Source organism: Argentina silus, assembly GCF_951799395.1.
Source record: "Argentina silus genome assembly, chromosome: 7".
NCBI classification, from domain to species: domain Eukaryota; kingdom Metazoa; phylum Chordata; class Actinopteri; order Argentiniformes; family Argentinidae; genus Argentina; species Argentina silus.
The window spans coordinates 3,744,009-3,767,985 of NC_139661.1; the positions used below are offsets into that span (position 1 = coordinate 3,744,009).

Consider the following 23,977-nt stretch of genomic DNA (forward strand, 5'->3'; position numbering starts at 1 on the left):
GATTTCGACCAAAAGATTGTTTGGCAAGTCCTTGTAAAGTTGTGGCCTCCTTATCTGTGTTACACAGTTGTTGTCACAGTGGCTGATTGTTACCGGCTCACAGGTAGTCGGCCAAGGTCTTGGACTATCCAGAGATGCCGGACTGGAGGAAAGACGGGTTATCGCTCAAATACAATGATCAGATCTGGGGGTTATGCCTTGGCCGAGGAATCTCTTTTCTCTCCCGCACCTGAAAATGTATGTCTTTGGCCCCAAAAGATCAGTGGCTAAGGTCATGTAATTGTGATGTAGCCTAGGTAACAAGTAGCATGGGCAAACATCCTCTCACTGTCGTAAGATACGAGGGGCAGAGATGTCTTCTTTGATTTGAGTGGTGTTCTGTTAGCAAGCATGTTAGCAGCTTTGTTTACTTCCTGCTGTTGTGAGGAAGTTTGTGTCCGTTCAGGGCTATGTTCAGTTAGCACAGAAGGAAGCAAATATTTAGAAAACGATTTCTCCTATCTGTGCCTTCTGAGCGCGTCCGAGGCCAGTACTCGAGCGTTGCCTCTTGCACAATGTTTTTTCTGACCCTGCCCCGTGTGTGCCCTTTGTTTCTACAGGGCGCGTTTGCTGCTGAAGTAAGTGCAATCGGCATGAAGGTGATCAGCTGTCGCTGCTCCCTGGGGTGAGATATCTGTTCCATTCCAGACGAAAAGAAGCGGATACTGCTGGAGAGAGAGAAAGAGAAAGAAAGAGTGGGGAAAGAGAACGCACAACTAAGAGAGCTATCGACGTCCTCCTGCAGACTTCTCAGAAAACACATTTATTTCCCACTGCCCAGACACGTCCCAAACAATCCATCTCCAACTCTTAAGAATGATGTTCGACTTTTACACAGCGCATTGAGAGCTTTCTCTTTTCCGTTGAGAGGAGACTGACTCAACAGGTTTTTATCCGTTTTGTCCCTCAGTCCTTTTGCGACAGGCACTTGCGGGAGACACACCACAAGTGTTGTTGCGGGGAAGACCCTGGGCCTGTTGTGTGTGAGGTCGATCCACAGCTAAGCTAGTGTACCTGCTGCTCCACCGCTGTCTGCTCTCCCCCCGGCTAAGCTACCCTGCCGGGAGAGGGTAGTGGGTGGACCAGGATTTATTTGGGGGGGGTGGGGGGGGTTGGCGGCGGGGGCCTATGCTATGGTCAGCTGCTCCCTTCCGTGCTGCTCGTGCTCTGAGGGACTCTCTGTGCGGCCCCGGGACAAAGGATAGTCTCTGGGCAGAGGGCTAGGAGGAGGAGGAGAAAGAGGGGGGTAGGCGGCGCGTGAGGGCGCAGGCCGCGGCCCTTCCTTTGCCCACCGCGGGCGGGCGTGCGCAGGTCGCGTGCGTGCGGTCGGTCGGTCGTCGACGCTCCAGACCGCAGCCATGGTGAAGCTGGCTAACCCGACGTACACCACCTGGATCCTGGAGGCCATCAAGAAGGTGAAGAAGCAGAAGCAGCGGCCGTCGGAGGAACGCATCTGCAATGCCGTGTCCATGTCCCACGGGCTGGACCGCAAGACGGTGCTGGAGCAGCTGGAGCTCAGCGTCAAGGACGGCACCATCCTCAAGGTCTCCAACAAGGGGCTCAACTCGTACAAGGACCCCGAAAACCCCGGCCGCCTGGCCTTCCCCAAGCCCCGCAGCAGCAGCAGTAGCGGGGGCGGCGGAGGAGGAGGAGGTGGAGGAGGAGGAGGAGGTGGTGGAGGAGGAGGAGGAGGAGGAGGAGGAGGAGGAGGAGGAGGGAGCGAGGGCGGCAGTAGGGGCAGCACTCATCACTCCCACTCGCACTCGGGTAAGAAGCCCGGCTTGGACTGGAACAAGCTGTTAAAGCGCTCCCTCGAGGGGCTACACGAGGCGGGGGGCTCGACCTTGAAGAGCATCGAGCGCTTCCTGAAATGTCAGGGGGACGTGGCGGGCTACCTGTCGGCCAGCGGCTCCCTGGGGCCGGGGCTCTTCCACCAGCAGCTCAGGGTGGCGTTGAAGAGGGCCATCGCCCACGGGAGGGTGACCAAGCAGGGCCCGCTGTTCCGGCTCGTCAGCCGCAGCTCGGCCGACGGGACAGGCCACGTGGCGCTGGAGACCCTGCCTCCCGTCCGCCTGCTCCCGCACGAGAAGGACAAGGTGAGCCACGCACCCGTCATACGCACACACACACACACCATCCTCCCATGTGTCGTCCTGTACATCCGATCATACCCCCACAACATACATTAGTTATTAGTTATGGAAGTAGTTCCTTTGAATCCTAGGCATCCTGCCCAGTGGCGAATACGTGTTGTTTGAAGTACAGTTAGACCAACATAGCTGCAACACTATAGCACGTGTCAAAGCAGCTGGAACAACGTGTTAGTACGTAGGCGAATGTATGGGCGATGTTTGCTCCTTTAGAATTTGCTGTCTTTTGCGACTTTTTGCAGCCAGTAAGTTCACACTTAAAATGTAGGTAGTGTTTGACTTAATCAGACAATACACATTAGCCTGTATACCAGTGCCTTCACACTACCGATCTATTCTCTTAGCTGATACATTCACAACATGCATAACCCCAAAAAATATATTTCGACTGATAATGAAAGAGAAAACATTTGTTGTTGTGGGAAAGTGAGGTGTTCAACGGTTACGCCACGCTCACGCATAACAACCCGAGTGTGAATGGAAGCTGTTGGGATGTGTGAGCGGTGGGATGTGTGGCGCCGCGCGTGTGTGTCATTAGAACTAAACCGCACATTTCCAAACGGGACTCCCAGATGAGGCGTGTTTGACCAACAGTTGGATGGATGTGAACAAGAAACCTTAGATAGAAGTGGAGGTGATCCCTCTCCGTGCAGACAGGGGGGGGTCAGGCCACAGGTCACCGCGGCACCATGGGAGGAGATGGGCAGCATAGCGTCTGTGTGTGTGTGTGTGTGTGTGTGTGTGTGTGTGTAGCACTGCCTGTGTGTGTGTGTGTGTGTGTGTGTGTGTGTACGTGGCACTGGGCGCACCCCAACGCTTTCAGTTTCTCTATCGGGGCCAATCTTGGTGTAGTGGTGAGGTGCAGACGGCCAGGCTAGTGGTGAGCTTAGTTCTCGCTGGGCGGCTGCTAGGGCAGCTCTCCAGCCCTCGACTTCAGGAGGAGGGGGGGGCGGGGAAGAGGGTTTGGGGGGGGGAAGAAGAAGTGGTAGGAGGAGGTCAGGGAAGAGAGTCACGTGGCTCCTACCATCCTGCTAGGACTGTCGACCAGCTGCAGGGCTGCTCCACGTCAGGAGATGAGAGGAAAGAAAGGGAGGGAAAAGGAGGGAGGAAGCGAGAGGAGTGAGGGGAGACGGAGAGAGTCGTCAGCGCTGGTTCCAGAGGAAGAGGCCAGACTGACGCATGCTCTGAGCCACCCTACCCTACACAGGCAGACAGAGAGAGGGAGAGACAGAGAGACAGAGGCAGAGAGAGCAGCAGACATGCAGGCGACAGAGGAGCCAGGGAACACACCCACTGGTGTAACCCGATAGACAGCAGCTGGGCACTAACCTCCTACCCTGGGGCAGGACCACTCTCACGTTTACACACACTACATAATACACATTACACAGACAGACAGACACACACACACACACACAGACGAAAATACAGCTATTTGCAAGTACACCCACACACAGTACAGAAAACAAACAAACATGCGCATACACACACACAGTCACAATTTGTAAATGAACACACACACACACACACACACACACACACATAAATCATAACGTACACACACACACACAGACACGTTTCCCAACACCCCCCGATCCAGGTCATTGGGCTTGGGGGATCGGATCTGAATGGTCTTGGCCCTAGCTCCAGCCAATGTTTTGACTGGGTGGTGTAGTAAATCTGTGCTGTCTGTGCTCCCTCCCTCCTTCCAAGGGGTGGAGTGGAGGAGAATTAGCACATCCACGAATGGAGAGAGCAGCCAGGAGACGCAGGCTCGGCCTGGCTTGACACACTGACCCTCTGCCCCAGATGGCCATCTCCACCACCACCCGCTTCAAACAGTGCTCCCTCTTGGACTTAATACAGCCTCTTTGGGGAAGATAGGCTCCTTCAAAGTGATGCTCGTTTTTTTTTCCCGCTTCAGTGGCATTGCCCTGAACTCTGGGATGTTACTACGAGATTGAATATGGCCCTAGCTGCTTCTGCTGGGAGTTATTCTAACTATTTGGCATTCATACAACCTCTAGACAGCCCCTGTTCACCTTATGCTTGCATTCTCTATTTAAGTATCCGACAGTTTCTCTCTCTCTCCATATCTCTGATGTAGAGCCTCTCTCCTGTCCTCTAGCGTGTGTGTGTGTGTGTGTGTGTGTGTGTAGTGTGAGTGGTGGGGTGCGACACACTCGCGCTCCTCTCTCTCACTCAGGCGTAGGCTCATCAGTGCCATATTGCCTGCATGATTGCTAGTGGTTGTGATTTAGCAAGGGGGGTCGGGGGGGGGGGGGGGGGGGAGAAAAGAGAAAAATCAAAACAAATGGCTAAGCACCGGCTTTGACCCCATCGCGGGGAGATTTGTGTACTCAACACCCGAATGACTGTGTCACTCTGCTCCATTCAGACGGGGATCCCAGACCCCACTCACTCACTCTTTCTCTCTCTCTCTCTCTCCCTCTCTCTAATAGAAGGGGTCATTGTCAGGCCATGTGGGGGGGGGGGGGAGGGGGGTGTGGAGTCAACCGGGGGTCACGGATACATAGATAGCCAACCTCATTGCTTTTTCTGAGCACCCTGTAGCCCGTGTGAGTTTGCCTCGGCCATTAGGTGGGATGGGCCTGACTGTGGTTTTCCAGTCGACGGTAAAGCCAGAGAGAGCGATCGTGCCCCCGCCCCCCCCCCCCCCCACTTGTTCACCTGCCCCCATTTTTTTTTCACAGCAGCTGGACCGGGGTGAACTAGAGTTCTCGCTCACCCACCAATGTGCAGTGTCAGGAGAGGGACGTGTGAAGATGTGAAGAGAACAAACCAGGGCCCGGCCCGGTCAGGCCAAGGCGATCCTGTTTTGGTTCCCTTACCCCTCTGTCACACCGACCCAGCGCAGGCTGTCCTTTCTATCCCTCGCTCTTGCGCTCTGTCTCTCTTTCTCCCCCCTCTCTCTCTCTTTCTCCCCCCTCTCTCTCTCAATCTCCCTCCCCCCTCTCTTTCTCTCTCCCTCTCGCTCTCTGAATAGTAATTGTAAGCTATTTCAGGCTCGGTCACTTTCACAACTGTAATGGCTACCCTGATGGCCCTGTGTAATTGCTGATACCTCTCACATCCTTGCCCTTCTCTGTCTTTTTAGACATTACAAATACTCTTGTTGTTTTTTTTCTGCTCAAGGTGAAGGCAGTCCGGCACAGTGGACATGAATACAAAATGCTACTAAACATTGATTATGTGCCTGTTCGGTGCAATCTTCCCCCCCCTACCCACCACTACATCATCCCAGATGTGTGGTCATAGAGAGGCTGAGAGTCAACGGGGACCACAGTTACGCCCAATGGAACGAGTCGGTTCTCACCACTAGACACAGGGGTCATCATAGAACACCTCTTGTTTCTCACTACTGGGCTTGTGACAATGGTGCGATCTTCCGAAAGTCTTTCGTCTTTTATTTGATTCCCTGAATCCTCTGTCGTCGTCGCCTTCTTCTCCAAACACGTCGGAGGAGAAGGTCTGAGGGCAGGAACCTCCCAGACCTTCTCTTCCAGTGAGTTTTGAGAAGGAGGCGACTGTAGAGAATGCAAGGAATCAAGGGAAAGACTTTTGAGATTGGCTTTGAAAGCCAGTTGAGTAGGCCTATGTACGTGGCCCACAGAGGTCAGGTATTTGATTATGGATTATAGTACAGGGAGGAGTGGTGGTTGTTTGGGAAAGTTCAGGGAGATTTGCATCGGAGGCAGCTATTGTTTCCATTTTCCGCCTTGGAATCATCACATTAGAGACAGAATTTGAATAGGCCTTTGCTGTGCTCAAACGCCTTTTGACCTTAATTGTATTTAGGTTCTGATCTGTCCTAATGGATGTGTGCCTGGTCTGCAGTAGGATGGTCTTATATGAGTGTGTTTGAACCCACTCTGTGGCCTTGTGGTTAGAGTGTCCATCCTGCGATCGGAACGCCTGGGTTTGGACCCCCGGCTGAGTCATACCAAAGACTCTTAAAAATGGGACCCGATGCGTCTCTGCTTGGCACTCATGCATCGGATGGGGGAGTCAGGCGGTTTGTAGAAGTCAATAGCATCTGGACAGTGGTCTGTTGGACAGACATTAGTCAGGCCCAGATTAAAGCAGTGCTGCTGCTACTACTACAGTGATGGGAATGTTTCCTGGCATGAGAATGGCCGCAAGGCCCTCTGTAACCGTAACCCCACAAACAGAGCCAATGTGTCCCCCATCTGGGAAGTCTTGGCTTGGTGCACGGCCAAGAGACACCCCCTTTTGATCCAGTTGATTTAGGTTGTGTTCCCTTTGCTCGCTACCCTGTTTCTGATTTACGGTGCTGCTTCCAGGCTAGACTGGCAGAAGGGCAGGTCTAATGATAGAGGTTACGTACCAATGGTGTTCGAAGAATTGTAGCTCCGGTAAATACATGTAGCCTGTTCGCTGTGTGGCCCAGCCACAACAACTGTGAACAGAGCCATCCCTGAACTGAGCCCTCAGCTCCTATTTCATTTTCCTTATTCCTCTTTCCGTATTCCTGCTATGATCTGATCTCTCTCTCTCTCTATAACCCCCCCCCCTCTCTGTGTCTCGTGCACATGTGTGTACACATGTGTTTCATGAGTGTGTGTGTATGTGTGCGCTGAGCTGCAGCGTGTCCTGTAACAGTGATCAATGAGGTTGTGGTGAGGAGGGTTGGGGTCTGTATTGGGGAGGGGGGGGGCAGTAGTGTGATTGGATGGTTGAGATGGCTCTCACATGTTAATGAGAACCTTGACTTGAGAGGAGACAAGGACAACAGGACTGCTCTCTCTCTCTCTCTCTCTCTCTCTCTCTCTCTCTCCCTGTCCCCCCCCCCTTCCTTCATCCTTATCCTTTCGTCCTCTCTCATTGTTCTCTCCTTCATTACCCCCCCCCCCCCCCCCCCCCCCCCTCAGATTCAGTTGTCCCGTCTCTATTACATCCTGTTTTTTGTTCGGAAAACCATGCCACCTTGCACTTCTTCTCCTTCACTGCTATGTTGCATCTGCTCATCTGACAGCGTAGACTAGACTCGCCTCATGTCTTCATGGAACATCTCATGGTTTGGATTTTGGAAAATGTAGCAAAACGGCAAGTCTCTTATCATGTCAGTCGCTTTAGCATCGTCCCTGTTTTTTCTCAGGTATGTAACTGAGAGGAATGTGTTAGGACAAGAGTAGGGTTACTCGCACTCTCCGAAGTACAAAGGATGTTCTAACCTGACGGACGTGTTCTTTGGACTCGTCGCTAGCTGCTGTTCAAGTCTGGCTGGTGCAGATGGAAGTTGTTGACACGGGGCCACGGCTTTTAGGCGTGTCCGCCCTGACTTAACGCTTCCTGCCAAAAAAATAAAATAAAATCGTCTCACTTATGTAAGGAGTGTACGGGGTCAACACTGAGGGCTGAAAAAATGTGATCACGAGCCAAAGTGCCTCGCCGTGACACTTGACAGTTAGTTGTGGGTGTCGTGCCGAATGTCACCCCCCCCCCCCCCCCCTCCCCTTGTGACAAAGCTAACTCTCAGTTAGGGTCAGCTTATGAAAAATGAAAGCATGCCTCGTAAACACATTTTCTAGACATTTACAGTATTATGTTTCACTCACATCCTCTCTTAGAAAACGATTAGGCCTTAGCTCCTCTTGTTTTTTGGGATTAACTTACTGTGACGATGCATAATGAAATCCACACTGTAATGTGTGTGTGTGTGTGTGTGTGTGTGTGTGTGTGTGTGTGTGAAATGTGATGCTCACTGGAGTGTGGAACTAGCCAGCGTGCGGCGCAAGTCACCCTCACCTCTGGGAGGGGAAGGGTTAACTGGCAGGAATGATTGAGGTGTTGGTCTCAGGCCGCACAAAGAGCTGCTGCCTTTCTCTCTCTCTTCTCTCTCTCTCTCTCTCTCTCTCTCTCTCTCTCTCTCTCTCTCTCTCTCTCTCTCTCTGTGGCGATGAGGTGTCCCTGTGTAGAGCGGGAGCCTGAGTCAGAGGGAAATGAACCCAATAAATCAACCTCTTCTCCCTGTCTCCACCCTGCCTGGACCTGCTCCCTGTGTGGAGCTATGTGCAGCCAGCCAGGAATGTCTCTGCACCTGCCCCAGCCCCCTAGCAGAACCCCCCCCCCCCCCCCCAAGTCATAGCCTCATGTGCTTTAGTCTGCAGCTACTGCGGCTTCTAGGCTCCAGGGACGGTGAAGGAGAACCACCCCCTCCTCATGTTTTTAGCTGTGGTGTATGTGCGTGTGTGACTGCGTGTGTGTGTGTCTGTCTGTGCGTCTCAGAGATAGGTCCTGGGTGGCGTTCCTCTTGCCTGGTACTGAAAGATTTATGGTGCCCCAGAACTGAATGTCAGATGGCGTGCTAGCAGAATAAGCATCAAAACAGGGCATTTAGTGGCACTGGCGTGCTCTTGAAGATGAAATGAAACCCTCGGCTGAGAGGCCCGGGACCGTGGTTCGTGTGCTGCTTTCTGCTATGAAGTCTGATCTAGCAGCCGGGAGTAGATGAACACAGACCCTCAGACTACCTCTCCCGTGTCTTAGCGTGCGGGGTGTCCAGCTGTGTTTACCATCCTATGCATGCCAGGCCCTTGCGTGCGTCTGTGTGTGTGTGTGTGTGTCTCTCTCATAGGCTCCTCCATCATAATCTTTCTGATGCTTTCATTTTCATAGATCACAATCATGTCATCATGGAAAAGGTTGTCTATTCATTAAGCCAAGTAAACTGTGCGTGGGTGCTGTAGTCAACCTTCTCATAGGCACTTTGACAAGACAGTGATCTGATGTTACAAGGCCACTTTGTAAAAAAGTCACTCTGGTACAATAGAGTAGTTGAACGCAGCTGTTAAGTGACTGTGTGTGTGTGTCTCTCTCTCTCTCTCTCTCCCTCCCTCCCCCCCCCTCTCTCCCTCTCTCCCTCAGCTGGTGGCGGAGCCCATCCCCATCTGCAGCTTCTGCCTGGGGACCAAGGAGCAGAACCGCGACAAGAAGCCAGAGGAGCTCATCTCCTGCGCAGACTGTGGCAACAGCGGTGAGTGGCAGAGACCTGGCACGACAAGCCCGCTTTCTACACAGCTTTGCGTTTTACGCCCCCCCCCACTAGATTAGTTTGTCATGGGTTTAACCTAAAATTGGCAACTTCCGTATAAGGCGTTGTCACTTGTCAAACACCAAAGCTGTAGTTTTGACAGGTCGACGTTCGTAGATGCCTGTGTACGCCTCACTTTCGTCGAAGGAGGTCGATTTGCATAGTGGGCTTTTTGAGCGCTCCGCTCTTCTTTTTTTTTCTTTTTCTGATACTGTGTGTTGCGAAGCCGTCCTCGGCTCCGAGAGGCTGTCAGGACGGAGCGTGACGTTCTCCGTTGATCTGTCCCCTAGGCCACCCGTCCTGTCTCAAGTTCTCGCCGGAGCTCACTGTGCGAGTCAAAGCTCTTTGGTGGCAGTGCATCGAATGCAAGACCTGCAGCAACTGTCAGGATCAAGGCAAAAACGCGGTGAGTGGTAACTCTGAGCCTGTCGCCGTCGGCTGGCGTGTGTGTGTGTGTGTGTGTGTGTGTGTGTGTGTTTGTTTATCTGTGTACAATCAGCTCGACGTCTGTCTCCCAATCTCTGTTTGTTGTCTGTTAGCTAACTGCTCTGCACTGTTTCAGCAGCAGCATCGCTACTTCATTAGCTTCCCTATTGTAGGTACAGTGCCAGTTGGAGGAAATGTATGCAAGTGGTCTATGTAAACATGTGCAGGGAGTGACCATGTGCGTGTGTGTATGTGTCGTATACAGGAGAACATGTTGTTCTGTGACTCCTGTGACCGGGGATTCCACATGGAGTGCTGTGACCCCCCACTGATGCGGATGCCGAAAGGTAACCCCCCCCCCCACCTTCCCTTCCCTTCCCTTCCCAAAGACGCTCTTAATGCATCCCATAAAAATCCATTTACAGATGGACTCTGTTTCTGGAAAAACCTGCTTTACTCTTAATAGATAGACCATTGTACATCTAAATGACCACGGTCATGAAGTAATTGGGAACAAATGACAAAGCTGTGTAAGAGACTCTTTTTCTTTTCCGCTGCAATGAAATGGCTATTCATTGCTAATGCTTGTAGCTCTAGCTCTAGTGCATGTCACAGTGCAGGACACACGCATACATACATACACACACACGCACGCACACACACACACATACACACAGTGGTAGATAGGTTTCCCTGCTAATCCACTTCTGTGTTAATCTCCTAGGCATGTGGATCTGTCAGATCTGCCAGCCCAGGAAAAAGGGAAGAAAGCTCTTACAGGAAAAGGCAGCACAAATCAAACGGCGCTACAACGCACCACTGGGTCGACCTAAGAACAGGTAACGACTAACACTTGACAGTCAGCTTGTCAAATAACACAGCAGTTCACTTTTAGATCGACTCCACAAGCCTTTGGAAACCATTGTAATGACTTCATTGTAACAGACTAATCACCCCAAATGATGTTCTTTCTCTATGTTGGGGGGGGGGGGGGGAGTGTGTGTGTGTGTACTTTTTTAAATACACCACCACACACACACACACTACCCCCAGCAATCTCTGACCTATCCCGTGTGTCTCTCCCTCTCAGGCCGGGGCGGCCGTTCAAGAAGCTGCGCGGGCCGGGCGCCCGGGGCCGACGGAAGCGCGGCGTCGGGGGGATGGACCGCCGCTCGCAGGGCTCCACCTCGCCGCACTCGTCCTCCAGCTCGTCGTGCGAGGGTTACCCCGGGGACGACCGGCTGCTCTTCTCCCTCCGCGAGGAGGACTCGGAGCACGGCGGCGGCGGCCTGCGCTTCAACAAGAAGACCAAGGGCCTGATCGACGCCCTCACCAAGTTCTTCACGCCGTCCCCGGACGGACGCAAGGCCCGCCAGGAGGTGGTGGACTACTCCCAGCAATACCGCATCCGTAAGAAGGCCAACCGAAAGGGGGAGGGCGACGACAGGACAGGAGGTGAGGGGAGGGGGGATATATTTCACATGTAGCGGAGGTGATTTGGAATCACGCTCTTGTGATGAGGTAGCCCTGCCTGTGACTTCTAAGCCCAGATATAGCCCTTGCACCACGAGGATGTCCTCTTGGTATAATGGTTTATATCTGTGGCATCCATGCGGTTCCCCCCCCCCTCTCCCCCCTCCCCGGTTCAAACCCCTGCCAGTCACACACACACACACACACACACACACATATCAGTGGAACACAGGGAGAGCATTAGAACCTGTCGTCTGTCTGTGTTAGTGAAAAGCTGCTCCCCACAATGTCTCTCACTGACACCCTCCATACCTGCATTAGTACGGTGCTCTCCATGCATCCGTCAGATCAGATCCTGCACATCATGTCAGTCTGAACTTGAATATAGTCCGTTTTGGTGTCAGTGAAAAGGTTAGGAATTGTCTGTCCCCTTCTCTGGTCAAGTGTCTGTCTCTCTCTGTGACTGACTGACTGTGTCCCTGTCCTCTGTCCTCTATCCCCTTCAGACAATCAGGACGGTAGTGACTGGCGCGAGGACGAGGACAAGCTGCCAGGACACGAGAACCTGACGGAGAAGGACGTGGAGCTCTTCAGACACATCCAGGAGCTGGCACTTCAGGTAACTAGGGAGGAAGACAGACAGACAGGCAGAGAGAGTGAGAGAGAGAGAGAGAGTGTGTGTGGGAGACGGAGAGAGAGCGAGGGAGAAAGTCGAGGTACTGTGGTTCACTGCGCTGCCAGATCTGATCTCGTCAGTCTCCATTTCACGGCGGTCCCTCACTAGGCAACTGTCATACATCAGACGAGTACGACGCGCTGCCAAAGCACAAGTTTTACTCTTTCTTCTGACGTCCTGTCACCGAGTTTGCTGTCTTCTTCTTGGCGGTAAAAGAAGAGAGAAGGAAGGCTCGGGGGTTCGTAAGGGGCTCCCGGATAAGATTTCCTGCTCAAATCATGTCTCATTCATGGCTCCCTTGTGGGATTTTTGGTTTGTTTACAAATATAGTGAAGATGCAGTCCTTGATTTTGTTTGATACATATCTAAAAGTGAATGCTCTGTTATGGCAGTGAAAAAGGGCAAACGCAGGCCTGACTCTGTAGGCAGGGGTGAGGGGTGCATGTACAGTGACAGATGCTGAGTTGAGTTTCCACTGAGACAGACCAGCGAGCTAATAATGATCCTGTAAGCAGGCGACTGGCAGCTGCTCAGGAAACAGTAAGTTATTGCGGGTCTGTGTGGGTGTGACTTAGTGTATTTGAGTGCCCTAGTGCTTGTGTGTGTGTGTGTGTGTGTGTGTGTGTGTGTGTGTGGGGGGGGGGGGGGGGGGTGTACGCTGGGGCCCAGCACTAGTAATCCCTGGTGTGTAATCTGTCTGTCTGCCTCACGGTCTCTTAATCTCCTGTTGAAAACCTGGCCATGGCCTAATGGCTCTCAACCTGAACCCACCCACCCCCCCCCCCCCCATCCCCATCTCCTCTCTCTCTCTCTCTTTCCCTATCTTGCCCATGCAGAAAGTGGGAGTAACCGGTCCCCCAGATCCCCAGATGCGATGCCCGTCTGTTATCGAGTTTGGCAAGTTTGAGATCCAGACTTGGTACTCCTCCCCGTACCCGCAAGAGTACAGCAGGTAAGAACAAACCTGCCATACATGTCATGTGTAGATTACCTACGCCACTGTGTGTGTGTGTGTGTGGGGGGGGGGGGGGGGGGGGGGGTCTACAGTCGGGTGTTAGTTCATATTATTTATTGTTAAAGGTGTAAAGCACTTAGTGACAAATTGTAAAAAGTGCTCGACTAATAAATGTGATTGATTGAATGACCAATGAATCCCCCTCATTCTCTGTCGTGTCCCAGGCTTCCCAAACTCTACCTGTGCGAGTTCTGCCTGCGCTACATGAAGAGCCGCAGCATCCTCTTCCAGCACATGCGCAAGTGCAGCTGGTTCCACCCGCCAGCCAATGAGATATACAGGAAGGAGGAAGTCTCAGTGTTTGAGGTGAGAGAGAGAGAGAAAGAAGTGAGAGAGTGATACCACCGTGCCACAAACCACCACGAGACTGGCTGCTGCCACCGCCTATTACCAGCCACCCACATCCTGCGCTCGAAGTGTCACAGACGCTGTCACAGAGACTCGCCAAAGTCTTACTGTCACTTCCTCTTGAGGCTTAAACTTGAGGGTTTTCCAGCCATCCACTTCTCCCCTCTCCACACCCTGAGACAATATTTACCGCCGTCGCCGTTCACACAGCTGTGTGCGAAGCTACAATACCTCTCCTGTGTTTCTCAATCTTTTTTTCTTTGGTGTCCGTGACCGACTTAGCTATAGCCCCTTGTCCATTGAGGGACTGTTTGTATTAAAGTAAGCACTTCCCAAGTATCTAGCTCCATTGGTGTCAGCCTCAGCGAACTACCTGAGGGGATACTTATTCAATTGAACATCCTAGGGGTCCAGTGTCAGTCAGTCGACAGACTGTGTGGTGTAGAAACACTGCCCTAGTGGTCCACATAGCCCCCCTATGGGAGGAACAGTGTGGCTGTTCGGAGGGCTTCTGCTGCAGCTCTTATTTCACTGTCTATGGCAGCCTGTCCTCACTCAGCAAGTGGAGTAGAATAGCTGGGATATCTGGCAGTGTGCCAGGCAGCCTCTCTCTCTCTCCCAGGGACACTAGAGAGACACCATGGCTGAGATCATTGGCATCATTGTCTGGCTGAGACTATAAAAGCAATCGACTCCCACCCTTTCTCCTCCCACATCCCACGGGTGTCCATCTCTGAAACACGGTCCTGGAATATTCTGAAACTGGTTAATGTTGAGTAATGGTGTGTTCAAGTGCCGCTCGGAAACCCTTGAGCTTCTCCACCAAGATTCTTGCGAATGATTAAGCGTAGGGCTCCCTAAATAGGCAAATGCGGAGAGATTCCGTGGGAAACTCTCAGAGGTATGCGAGTTGCAGAGTTTGAAACTTTCCTAGTTCTAAGAAAGCACTTGAATGCAACATTCGTGCTCTTGTTTGAGGAAGTCAGTGGTCTGATCATTGTAGTCCTGACTGATGTGGATTCATGTTTGTGTTCTCCTCTCAGGTGGATGGGAATGTCAGCACGATATACTGTCAGAACCTCTGCCTACTAGCCAAGCTGTTTCTGGACCACAAGACGCTGTACTACGACGTGGAGCCCTTCCTCTTCTACGTGCTCACCCAGAACGACAGCAAAGGCTGCCATCTCGTAGGCTACTTCTCCAAGGTACGTAAATGCCATTTAACAGACGTTTTCGTTCCCAAAGTGACTTACAGTACAGTATGTTTTGTGTATATATGGTCCCAGCTGGAATCGAAGCCACAACCTTAGCGTTGCTAGTGCCATGCTCCATCAAATGAGCCACACATGGCCACATCAGCTAGAAACATCTTCCTACTACGATGAATCCCTTGAGGTGTGGACATAATGAACACGACCTTGATGCCACACCACTGTCTTGTATGGACTCAGGTGCTGTTATTAACATGCAGACTCTCTGCAAAATTGCAGCAATTAGGGGACCATTTACATCTCCAGTCCAGCACACACAGCCTCCTATGTGCTGCTAGTCTAGCAAAGTCATGCTCTGAGTACGCTTCCATGACTTTTTCTCTCATATTGAATGCATGTCTCTCTCCCCTTCCCACTTTCCAGGAGAAGCACTGTCAACAGAAGTACAATGTCTCCTGCATCATGATTCTTCCCCAGTACCAGCGCAAGGGCTACGGCCGCTTCCTCATCGACTTCAGTAAGGACTCCGCTGGGATTTTCCCCCACATTGTCCAAAGAAAGCTCTTTGATGCTGATCAAGTGTTTCAACACTTCAGAGTTTGGGTCAATGCCATTGGAATTTTGCTCAATTCAGGAACTGAACTACACATGGAATTATACACAGTAATTGAATACTGGCTGTAATGAATATCACATGTCCAGTTAAATTCCTGTTTTGATGAATTGAAACAGCTTTGACCCAATTATGCTTAGCTGTACTGCTTTTCTAACTTTTCTAACACTGTAGAGTGTGTTGTCTTCTAACACAAAAGATACAGCAAATTGTCTCTAGTACAAGTTAAAAAACATTGACATGACCCACACTTTGTATTGTGTGAACCAACCCAAAAAAACAAAACAAAATTAAAACCAAAAGACATATGTATATTTGAACAGTGATTTGGTTGATTGTTTCAATCACATTAACATTCATGCTCACTCCCCCCCCCCTCAGGCTACCTGCTGTCCAAGCGGGAGGGCCAGCCTGGCTCCCCAGAGAAGCCCCTGTCAGACCTGGGCCGGCTGTCCTACATGGCCTACTGGCGCAGCGTGGTTCTGGAGTGTCTGCACGAGGTCCGCGACCGCCAGCTCACCATCCGCCGCCTCAGCAAGATCACTGGCATCTGCCCGCAGGACATCACCGCCACCCTGCACCACCTCAATATGCTGGAGCAGCGCGGAGAACGGTGAGTTACACACACACACACACACACACACCATTATCTACATCATATACCACACACACTCTGTCAGTGCAATGCAATGTCAACAATACAAACTCAGTGATGTAAAGGCTAGCAACAACACAGCGACAAGGCAACTCAAAGCTGACATGACAACACAGAAAACAATAGCTGCGCGTCTTAAATTGTCTGGAGATGTCCTTGCTTATGGGGATTTACCATTCTGTCTGGAGCCACACTGACTCTCCCCTGACTCTCCCTGTCTCCCCCTGTAGGCTCGTTCTGGTGAGGAAGGAAAAGCTGGTGTCCACACACATGTCTCGTCTCAACGCCAGACCCAGGCAGCTGGAGGTGGACCCTGACTGCCTCCGCTGGACACCCGTCGTCATCACCAACACCGTGGTGTCAGACGGTGAGGGGGAGGAGGACGAAGAGGATGAAGATGGAGAGGAGGACACCAACTGCAAGGAGGTAGGGAAAACACTTTAACCCACATCCAGAGAACTGAATTTGTTCATAGTGTATTGTTTGTTGATCATGTACTGTGTAAAAAAAATATACTGCTGTTAATTTTGACACTAGCTTTTTTCTTGCTTTATTTTTTGTTCAGTACAATTACTTCATAACTTTTATTTTCATATTTTTCCATACACAGATCAAACCAAGTCACAAGGTTTCCCCACTCTCCTGGCATGTCCGAGGAGAGAGGGGGGATGATGAGGATGAGGAGGAGGAGGAGGAAGAAGATGAGGAGGAGGAGGAGGAGAGAAAGTGCTTCCCGGGATTCCCCACCAGCCAAAGCTCTCCGGCCTCCTCCCCTGTCCGCTGCCCCCCTCCCATCCCTGACCACCGGCCCCCTCCCCCTGCCAACGGGGAGCGAAGGGGTCGTGGGCGTCCGCCCAAAAACTGGCCCTGGGGCAAGGTGAAGGACGGGCCACGGGCTGAGAGGGGGCGATCCACAAAGATGCGCGGTGAGGATGAGGACCGGGCCGAGGGCGAGAAAGCCACGGCCCCCTCAGACAGCCCTCTGGGCCTCTTCTCCTCCGACAGGCAGACTGAGTCTACGACAGTCAGGCCTATGGAGATGCCCAGACACCCTGCTGTTCCACCCCCGCGCAGCAGAGGGCGCCCTCCGAGGAAGAAGAGGGGCCCCAAGCGCAGGCTGACCGAGGGACCCGGCGAGGCCCTGCCCCAGTTGCCCCTGGCACCGAGGCTAAGCGAGCCCCCGCCAGTCAGGAGGAGCTGCTTCAGCGAGAGCAGTGAGGAAGAGGACGAGGATGATGATGATGATGACGACGATGAGGAGAGGGGGGCTCGTTCCCCGCCCATCCTCACTAAGCCCGCTATGGGGTTGAAATGCAAGGTGAGTGAGATCAGAAGTTCTACAATACCTTTTGACACAGAATACACAGGATTTGTTATACATTTTGTTACTTTTAAAAGAGATGTTAATGTCATTTTGCCTGTAGCCCTTTTTTGGTGTTTCACTTTTTCTACCTCTGCTTGCTTGTTAAGTTCCACTATGTTACTTCAATAAAACAATAAATCTTCCCAGAAGCCCTTGCGGAAGCGACGCATGCGTCAGCGCAGCCACCCCCACAGCAGCGTGGTGACCGAGACCATCTCAGAGACCACTGAGGTCCTGGACGAGCCCTTTGTGGACTCAGACTCTGAGAGGCCCATGCCCCGGCTGGAGGAGGAGACCCCACTGGGACACCCCCTGCGTCGCTACCCCCCGGCCCGCGCTGCCATGAGGCCCACGGACCCTGCGCCCAAGAGGGGCCGACGAGCCAACTTCACAGAGTCCGAAGAGGATGGTGAGTCCACAGGAACTTCTGCTGTTAGGCAGGTGTATGTGGCAGGTGTACATGTTGGGAATTGGTATATTTCTCTCTCACACACACACTCTCTCTTCTTTCTCTCTCTCCTAGAACCCACTCCGTTGCTCAAGCCAGTCGCTGCTCTGCGGAATCCAGAACCGGCAGCCACGACCGATACCCCAGCAGCTGACCCAGAGGCCCCCGTGAAGAAGAAGAAAGGCTGGCCCAAGGGCAAGAGCCGCAAGCCCCTGCATTGGAAGAAACGACCGGGTAGGCCGCCCGGCAGTGGGGCCAACCAGAACGCCAGAGACACCAGCCTAACGACCCAGTCCTCGGGGGACCCTCCTCCCCCCAAGATCAAGATGAAGCCGGGACGCAAGCCCCGGAGCTGGTACCTGCAGCGGGCCCAGGAGGAGGCAGAGAGACAGGAGAAGGAGAGGCAGAGGCTGGGGGAGCAGCAGCTAGACAAACCGCCGCAGCTAGATGACCGTGCCTGCAAGAGGGCCTCCAGAGCGCCCCCAGCAGACAACAACAACAAACAACGCAAAGACTCTGAAGAAGAGGATGACTACCTCCCCCCCAAGCCTGTAGAGCAGAAGATCCCCAAGAGGCGGGGGCGACCACCCAAGAACCCAGCCCTCCGCCAACCTGTCCCCAAACCACCTCCGGTCTCGGAGCCGGAGGAGGAGGACGAGGCAGAGGCAGACAGGGGCTGGGTAGAGGATAAGCCTATGCGTCCACAGTCCCGCCCCATGCTGTCCCCGTCTTCCTCCACTGGCCCCAGGGCCGACACAGACATGGCAGAGAGGGAAGAGGAGGAGGATGAGGAGAAGGAGGATGAGGAGAAGGAGGATGAAGGGTGTGCCAGCCTGGGCAGCAACAGCAGGAGGACGGCGGTGACGATGCCAGGGTCGGGCAGCAGGCGTAGCGATGACCACGATGCAGACGACGAGGGAGACGGCCACCTGGAGGACAAGAGCAGCAACAACAGCAGCGGCAGCAAAAAGAGGAAGAGTCAGGACTCGGAGGAAGAGGAGGAAGAAGATGACGACGAGGATGAAGAGCCGGCGTCACCCGCGAGGTCGCCACCCGTGAAGGAGGAGCCACAGGGCGGAGAGGCTTTTTTAGAAATGCAGGGCGGTGCGGCCAGAGACTACGTCAGCAAGCAGGAGGAGGAAGAAGAAGAGGAGGAGGAAGAGCCGGAGGAGGTGCCGCAGGAGGCGAAGTGCCGGCCCATGGACGCACAGGATGAGAGGCGGCGGCGGGAGCAGGAGGAGTCTGCAGCGGCGGCCGCTGCGGTAGAGGCGGTGACGGCCATCTCTGTCCCGTCCGAGCCCCTGGAGCTACAGCCACTTCACACAGAGGACAAGGCCGTCACGATGCTGATGGAGCCCCAGAACCACCCCCACCCGCACCCACACCCACACCCCCACCCCCACCAGCACCCCGACTTCAAAGAGGAGCTGAGCCACCATCACCACCATCCGCACGCCCACCACCACCACCACCACAGCAACGAGCTCGACCTGGAGACGGTGCAGGCGGTCCAGTCGCTGACCCAAGGCGAGGCCCAGGACGAGGAGGCCGAGGCCCACCATGGGGCCTACCAGGACTGCGAGGAGACGCTGGCTGCCTGCCGCACCCTGCAGAGCTACAGCCACGCCGGGGAGGGAGAGGAGGAGGCGGCAGCAGCCCTGGCTCTGGTGGAGGAGTGCGGCGGAGCCTCCCAACACAGCAGCAGCCCCATGCCCCACAACCCTCCCATGCCTCCCTTACCCAGCCAGTCGGTCCGCTCCGTCAACAGTCCCGGGCTGACCCCCGGAGGAGTGATGTCGTCTGAATCCGGGCCGGGCAGCCAGCGGGGGGGAACGCCGGGCCCGACTGGACCCGTAGGGGGTGGCGGGGGGTATACCCAGATCACCCCGGAGCACCCCAGCTCCCTGTCAGCTCCCTCCCAGCAGAATATGGAGACTTCTCCCATGATGGATGTGCCGTCTGTGTCGGACCACTCCCAGCAGGTGGTGGACAGTGGCTTCAGCGACCTGGGCAGCATTGAGAGCACCACGGAGAACTACGACAACCCCAGCAGCTACGACTCCACCATGGGCAACGGAGGAGGGGGCAACGGAGGAGGTAACAGCGGCAGCATGTCGGCAGCGGCGGCAGCGGTGGCGGCAGCCGCCTCGGCCTCTTCCTCGTCGGCAGGCTCCTCCTCTTCCTCCAGCTCGGCCACCCCATCCTCGGCCTCCTCCCAGCAGGCCAACAGCTGCTCCTTCGTCCCGGCGCCGGGCCTCACGTCTTCCAGCGCTTCCGTGGTGGGCTCCCAACTCTCCGGCATGGGCAGCTGCAGCCTCATCCAGCAGACCGGGCCCGGACCCAACAACGGACCAGGGGGCAACAACAGTGTCCCCCAACCCCCGCGCCCACCGCGTCCCCCATCCAACACCTCCAGCTGTGGCATCAAGTCCCCCCAGAGCTGCGTCATCGAGAGGCCGCCCAGCGCCAGTCAGCAGTCCCAGAAAAAGGTGCCCCAGCCCCCCCAGCAGCAGCAAGCGCCCCAGCCCCCGCCCTCGGGCCCACCACAGCAACAGCAACAGCAGCAGCAGCAGCAGCAGCAACAGCAGCAGCAACAACAACAACAACAACAGCAGCAGCAGCAGCAACAGCAGCAGCAGATGTCCCAGTGCAGCATGGGTAACGGCTTTTCCTCTACGCCTATGATCATGGAGATCCCAGAGGGCGGTGGAGGAGGGGGCCGCAGCCTGTATGAGCGGATGGGCCAGGACTTTGGCCCCGGGGGCTACGCACAGCCCTCGGCCACGTTCAGCCTGGCCAAGCTCCAGCAGCTCACCAACACCATTATGGACCCCCACTCCATGCCCTACTCCCATGCCGCCTCGGTCACGTCCTACGCAACCAGTGTTTCTCTGTCCAACCCCAGCCTGGCCCAACTCGCCCCGTCCCCACACCCCCCCATGGCCCAGGGCCAGTCCACCATGACCCCCCCTCCCAACCTGAGCTCTGGTTCCATGAACCTGGGCTCCCTGCAGCTCCAGTGCAACATGCCCACCTCCAACATCGGCCTGGCACCCCCACCCCACACCCAGCGGCTGCAGGGCCAGATGGCCACGGTGAAGGCCCACATCTCCATCCGCTCCAAGGCCACCCAGCAGCTCGCCAGCTCTCCCCACCAGCAGCAGCTCTACAGCCGCAGCTCGGGCGCCGTGGCCATGCAGGGCTCGCCACGCACCCTAGCCGTGCAACGCGGCATGATGCCCAACCTCATGCCCACGCCGGGCGCCTACAACTCCATGAACATGAACCCGCTCAACGCCATGTCGGCCGGCTACCGGATGCCGCAGCCCATGATGAACAGCGGTTACCATGGCAACCCCCCGTACATGAACCAGCCCGCCCAGTACCCCATGCAGATGCAGATGGGCATGATGGGGGGCCAGGGGTACCCGCAGCAGCCTATGCAGCCCAATCACCACAGCAACATGATGTACACGGGCCCCACCCACCACAGCTACGCCGGCGTCCCCAAACAGTCGCCTTACATGAGCAGATGAGCACCACAGAACAAACGGAGAGAGAGATGGACCCGACCCGACGCTTGCCGTAGGAACTCTCTACTGTATTACCTGTATCCACCCTCTCCAGGCGCCAGAGTGAGCGCCAGAGAGAGGAGTGAAGAGGGACTTTGGGTTTCCTGTTTTGTAATGTTGTCATTTTGTTTCCGTTCAGTTGGACTCATCCCCCCCCCCCCCCCCCCCCCCAAGCTGGCTGTGTAGGGGAGTGAGCCGGCAAGATGGGGGCGATGTGTAAATGGACCTCTAGTGTGGCAGGGCTGCTCTGATTAGACCTACACACTGCCCTCTGTCACGGTTTAGGCTAAATGAAAGGGGTCCCCCTCCGAGGTGTTCACTACTCCACCCACAAGAGGGGAGCAAAGTGAGGAGGAGGAGGAGGAGGAGGAGGAGGAAGAAGAAGAGGAGCTGAAAGAAGGCATTGGAGGACTTTGACATGTCAAAAACAGAGAGGAAAAACAAAAAGTGGTTATCTAAATATATTAAAACCATGCACACAATCTTTTAATTGACATAGGAAGCCTTACCTTAAAAAAAAAAAGATAATTGTAGATGGACTATGTTTTTTTTTATTTTTTTGGTTTATTTTTTTTTTTATATGATTTTGAATCTTTTGTTGTTTTGTTTCATTTTTTTGACGAACGTTGAAATACTTGTGTGCAGTCCACCAACCTCTCTTCTGGTCTTTATGTGGCCTACTGGAAAGGTGATTCCCCCTCTTCCTCAGATACTCATACATACATACACAAACACACATGTACGTGCACACACGCACTGACATCTCCATTGCCACTTAGTGAGCCAAGGCACTTCTGTGTTAGATTGGAGTAGAAGTATGGCCTTCAGTGGAGATGGCATTAGAAGTCTCTGGAGTCTGTGTCTTCCTGGTAGGACTGTGTGCATCACAACACAGCAGAAGAATACAGTGATGTATGAGGGAAGAGGGTCACTGTATAAGTATGTCCACAAATATGCGAGTAGCGTTCTCAGCACTATCCACAGGGCCAGAGGATGTCATTGTTGTTCTGAAATGTTTAGATGTAAATATTCTGGTACTTCCCGATTCACAGCACAGTCCAGCAGTCTCCCCTCGGTGGCAGGCCTAAGACATTGCAACACTCAGTTTCGTCACACTCCACAGAAGGCTAATTAGCCTTTTACCCAACTGAAGGCCGTAATATTAGCCCATTGTAGTTTACCAGCCACAGGATATATAGAAATACATATGTCTGACGTCTGCCAGGTGGATTATTCACCGTTTTTATGGAAACTCAAGCTATTGGAAGCTAAACCACTTCATTTAATGTTAGTGACCCCCCCAGAGGTCAAGGCATCATCTATGAATGGTGTTTTCTGTTATACTGTGTTAGTCTGCACTCCCATTGACTAGAGTCATGTAAGACTATGGAACATCAGCATCCATAGTGGTGGCCAATGCTGAATCCAGTGCATTGTTGTTAGCCCACACACACACACACACACACACACACACACACAGACGCAGGGATGGAGGTGGTAGTTCATGTGGTCTTGATGGTTAGCGTGTTAGGATGGGGGGGGAGGGGCGGGGGGGTGGAGAAGTCGTCTCAGTTGCTCAGTGTTCCAGTATTCAAAGTCAAATGAGGATACTTTTCTTACAGACCTGACGTTTCATATATTATTTGTGTGTATTGTTTTGTTTGTTTATTTTTTTCTCTGAATTTTATCAGACTGGGCAGCTTTCTTTTATGACACAAGCTGACTCTTTTTGACTTTAGAAAACCTATTGTAGAGAAAATGTTTTTTCTATAATATAAAAAAGAAATTCTGACATTGATATTGGTACTGTCATTTTTTTCACTTCTGTTTCAGGAAAAAAACAATACATATTTTTTAGCTCGACTCTTGGGGTAATATTATTAAGAAATTCAAAACTAAAAAAAATGACCACTCACTTTTAGTGAATTTAAGATGCCTTTAACCTCTCCATTCCATCTCATCTCTAGAGTTTTCTATCTTTGTGTAGTATATTAATGCTATTTTAAAACAAAAGGAAAAAACAAATATCTAAAGGTCACTTAGCGTTCTTTTCTTTTGTTTTGATTTTTTGTGTGTGTATAGGACGACTTCCTTACATTTAAGAGGCATGTAAAAATGAGCTCAGTATATTTCTGTCTGTTTATATCGCTTCCCTTTTTGTATCCTTTGTAATTGTACATGGTGAGTTGTAAGCTAAGAGAGAGCAAGATATAGAGAGTAATGGGGCTGGGCGCATAGTGAAGGTTGATTGCGTCCTTCTCCCACTACTCTCTACTTTGTCCCAGTATGTATTTCCATTTATTCGTTTTTTCTTTCTTAGCAAGTACTTTCAAAGAACTCTGTACATTTTAACATAAAACAAAAATAAATTATGTTGAGCCATTTATGTTGTCATGGTATTTCTTGAGCGTATCTGACTCGAACGCAATAGACATACATATTTGCAATGATCATCTCTTCCTACTACCAACAGAATTTCCCCACAGAAAAGAATTAATTCATTCCTTTGCAGTGGTGCCGCTTAGCATATAGTAAGTGTATGAACTTATGTGATCCTTGCTGCTGCATAATGACATATATGCAGAATAGTTTTAGGAGTGGATGGCAGCAGGCTATATTATATTGTGTAGGATAGCGTTTAACCATATTTCGCATGCTGCCTAAATTACCTAGATAATTGTCTCTACAAGGCGCAGTGGTATTGGACACCATTGCTCACAATGCTCTCAGAGCGCACAGGTGCACAAGCCACTCAAGATACGTGGAAGGCGCTAACAGGAGAAGATGCATATTATACTGGTAATTATATTGCCATGCATAATCATGTCATGTGTAAGTACATCCTTTCACGAGGAATAACATGTATTGTACAGATTAGTGGGTATAACACAATACAACAATCACTGATTGCTC

The 23,977-nt window shown here is 52.8% G+C and overlaps 1 protein-coding gene across 2 annotated transcripts; it reads left to right on the forward strand.

The window, feature by feature from the left end:
• Nucleotides 1-1,182: 1,182 nt before the first annotated feature.
• kat6a (K(lysine) acetyltransferase 6A) lies at nt 1,183-23,447 on the forward strand. Of its 2 annotated transcripts, XM_083673340.1 has the most exons (16): nt 1,183-2,135; nt 9,099-9,207; nt 9,555-9,670; nt 9,956-10,037; nt 10,415-10,529; nt 10,781-11,145; nt 11,670-11,782; nt 12,676-12,791; nt 13,019-13,160; nt 14,246-14,407; nt 14,837-14,930; nt 15,408-15,639; nt 15,912-16,107; nt 16,292-16,999; nt 17,192-17,453; nt 17,568-23,447. In XM_083673340.1, the coding sequence occupies exons 1-16, from the start codon at nt 1,398-1,400 to the stop codon at nt 21,026-21,028; spliced, it is 7,011 nt and encodes a 2,336-aa protein (XP_083529466.1). In that variant the 5' UTR covers nt 1,183-1,397; the 3' UTR covers nt 21,029-23,447. The 2 variants fall into 2 exon arrangements, with proteins under 2 accessions (XP_083529466.1, XP_083529467.1); XM_083673341.1 differs by lacking the exons at nt 1,183-2,135; nt 9,099-9,207 and having other exon boundaries at nt 9,560-9,670; nt 10,781-11,100.
• The last annotated feature ends 530 nt before the right edge of the window (nt 23,448-23,977 follow it).